This window comes from Chinchilla lanigera, unplaced genomic scaffold (assembly GCF_000276665.1).
Source record: "Chinchilla lanigera isolate Chin_1 unplaced genomic scaffold, ChiLan1.0 scaffold00043, whole genome shotgun sequence".
Classification (NCBI taxonomy): Eukaryota; Metazoa; Chordata; class Mammalia; order Rodentia; family Chinchillidae; genus Chinchilla; species Chinchilla lanigera.
Genome location: NW_004955444.1, coordinates 7149029 through 7152249, shown reverse-complemented (window position 1 = coordinate 7152249; position 3221 = coordinate 7149029). Strand labels below are relative to the sequence as shown.

The window sequence follows — 3221 nt, the reverse complement described above, 5'->3', positions numbered from 1 at the left end:
TGAGTTTTATTCCTGGCACTGGAAAAAAACTAAAAAAAAAAAAATCCTAGCTCTCTGATGCCATGCAAGGCACAGCATGGGAAATGCTGGTACCATGGGTGATAAAATAATTTACCAACAGTCAAGGGATATAGAAAAGTTAAGAGTTTATTGATAACTGCAAGAGAGTGATGGCTGAGTGCTGAGAGAGGATGGAGCTATCAGCTCTCAGGGAGAAGGGTTGGGGTTCTTGTACGAGTTTAATGGTATGAGAAGTGTCTGGGGTAACAACAGCAAGTCTCTCGGGAAGCCTTTCTTTAGGTCAGCTTGCACTCTGTTTATCTCACAGCAGAGATGTATTATGTCAGGCTACACTAAAGCAGCCCGTGTGACATGGTGCACTGCTGTGGTCCTCACAGAGGGACCTTCAGGCTCAAGATCCTGTAGGCATGAGCTCCAAGAAAAAAGTCACATGTCATTGAGAAGAAATATGCGTGTTCCACATGAAAGGTATGCTTATTATTTGCTTTTACATATAGTTTAGCCTGTGTGGAAATTTTTTTTTTTTTTGGTTTTTCTCCGGTACCAGGAACCAAACTCACGACCTTGCGCTTGCCAGGCAGGTGCTTTGCCGCTGAGCTAAATCCCCACCCCCGCCTGTGTGGAATGTTATGGCACTTCGTATATGCCAGTTCAGAGGAACCTGATGGAGTAAGGGGCTAGGTTTACTGTAACTGTAACGGTAAATTAACTCATTTTTTTGCATGCTTAGCTTTCACATTTAGAAGGCTATGGCAGGAGGATCCCAAGTTCAAAGCCAACGTAGGCAGGGGCTGGGAATTTAGCTCAGCGGCAAAGCGCCTGCCTGGCAAGCGCAAGGTCGTGAGTTTGGTTCCCCGTACCGGAGAAAAACCAAAAACCAAAAAAAAAAAAAAAAGCCAACCTAGGCAAATTATTGAGACCATATCGTAAAATAAAAGTCTGAGAATTCAGTTCCATAGTAGAGGCTTAGCAATGTGAGGTCCTAGTTTCAACTGCTAGTGTACTCAAACACAAAAAACAAAAGATGTAAACACTGCTATCTACTGCCTTAGCGTAGTAAGATATATAGAAAATTAAAATACAAAACAGTGCATAAGTGATGTTCAATGAATTTTCATAGTGACCAAACTTATTGTAACTATAAACCACATCAAGAAAGACAATAACCAGGCCTCCCTCCTACACACACACACACACACACATGCACACACACACAACCTAGAACTTCCTTTTGTCCTGTAAGATTCAAAATTAAAAACAAGCTATCAGGGACTTGAGGCTTAGTTCTTTGGTACAGCGCTTGCCTATCACACGCATAGGCCCTAGGTTTGATCTCCAGCACTGCAAAATGATAATAATAATAAATACTCATTTATCTATTCTATAGTCTAAGAGAGCAATTAAAATACATTTCCATAGTAATCTACTAGCCGTAAAGCAGTAGTTCTCAAAATATGATCCTCAGTCAAGCAGGCTCCACATTACCAGAGAATTTACTAATCAGACTTGCATATTGAGGACTCCGAACCAGAACTATAGAATTGAAACTCCAGGAATGAAGCCCAACAGTTTGTGTTTCTTTTTTTTTTTTTTTTAACAGTTTGTGTTTCAATATGGTCTAGGGGCAGATTATGATGCATGTCATAGTTGGAAGGCAAGGATGTCAGTTCTTTGGAACCGTTTTGGTTTGCAATCCTGTTGCTATAGGAGATATATAACTCCCGACCTGTTAGATGTCGAATGTGCCAAAGAATGAAGTCATGGGGGCTGGGGATTTAGCTCAGCGGCAAAGCGCCTGCCTGGCAAGCGCAAGGTCGTGAGTTTGGTTCCCCGTACCGGAGAAAAAACAAAAACAAAAAACAACAACAAAAAAAAGAATGAAGTCATGAACCACAGGAAGAAGTTTGGAGAGTTTCATTGGAACTAAAGAGAATAGCTCCTGGTTTCCCAGGGGTGGTCCCCCGAATGGGTTGGCCTCTGAAGCTCTTTGGGTAATTTATACAGCAAAGTTACAACATAGATACAATATGGGTCAAACTACAATCAACCTGTAGGATTCTAAATATTGTATAGTCACTTCACTAATACTGATCCAGTAGGAGAATGAGTCACAAATGGCACTTTTTGGAAGGGATGGGTCCAGATGCTCTGGTCACCCCGCTAGGCATCTGAGGCCTGGCTGGACTTCTTAGCCAGGTGGTGCTGATTACAGTATAGTCTCAAATTGCTGTTTGTTCCTTGGGCCATAGAAGCCTGGCCGTTGCATCTTTAAGTTGAGACCTGGCCTTCAGATGAGCCTCTAGCCACAACTGTGATGTCTTTATTTTTTGTTCTGATTTCCTTAAGGGCCCAATCCTCCCTGACTGTATATTGAACTCTAAGTTAGCTGCCTATAATACTCTAGCAAACTGCATAGTTGAATTAGTTTGGCATCTAAAGCTTTAAACTTGAATTATAGTGACTACTTCTAAAGACCTGTCCAAGTAGCTGCGGGAAAAATGTGTTTCCACTTTAACTACGCTTGTCTCCATCAAGGTTGTATTTTAAAAGGAGGATGAAGCGGCCCCGCCCCGCCCCGCCCCAAAAGCTCCCAGTGGCCTCCCAACTGCGTCGGGGGCTCCACCCACAAACCCTAGCCAGGGTCTGGCGGGAATTCTGGGTCCGGAGAAGCGAGCGGGCCTCGGCCAATGAGAAGCCAGGCTCGACCACGTGTCCCATCCTGGCTGCGTGATTGGCTGGTTTCCCGCCAGCGGAAGCGACTCCGCGCGGTCACGCCTCGCCGGGAGATAACCCCCGCGGGCGCGCTAGGGGGCGCTCGCAGGCGCGAGAGGACCAACATGGCGGACGACGGCGCCTTCTCGGCTGCGAGCCCGGGCGGGCGTGCCGCTGAGGGCGATGCGGACGCCGCGGCGCCGGAGCCGACGGGGAAGGCGAGCGGCGAGCAGGAGCACGTAGACTGCCAGGAGCTGCTGGACTGCCAGGTGGAGTGCGAGGCCCCCGCGGCGGCGGAGGCGGAGGCGGCGGACGTGGTGGCGAGGGCCGAGGCCGTGGCAGCCGGCTGGATGCTGGATTTCCTGTGCCTGTCGCTGTGCCGGGCGTTCTGCGACGGCCGCTCCGAGGACTTCCAGCGCATCCGCGACAGCGCCGAGGGTGAGCGCGGGCGGGCGGCGGTTCGCGGGCGCGGCGGCTCGCCTGCAGTC

General features: G+C 48.2%; 1 protein-coding gene across 1 annotated transcript in view; it reads left to right on the top strand.

The window, feature by feature from the left end:
• Window positions 1-2799: 2799 nt before the first annotated feature.
• The window catches only part of Terf1 (telomeric repeat binding factor (NIMA-interacting) 1), a 46169-nt gene continuing 45747 nt past the window's right edge, over window positions 2800-3221 (top strand). The window contains exon 1 of the mRNA XM_013518223.1: window positions 2800-3171. Within this exon, the coding sequence (XP_013373677.1) occupies window positions 2859-3171 (313 nt within the window). The 5' untranslated portion in view covers window positions 2800-2858. The remainder of the gene's footprint in view (window positions 3172-3221) is intronic.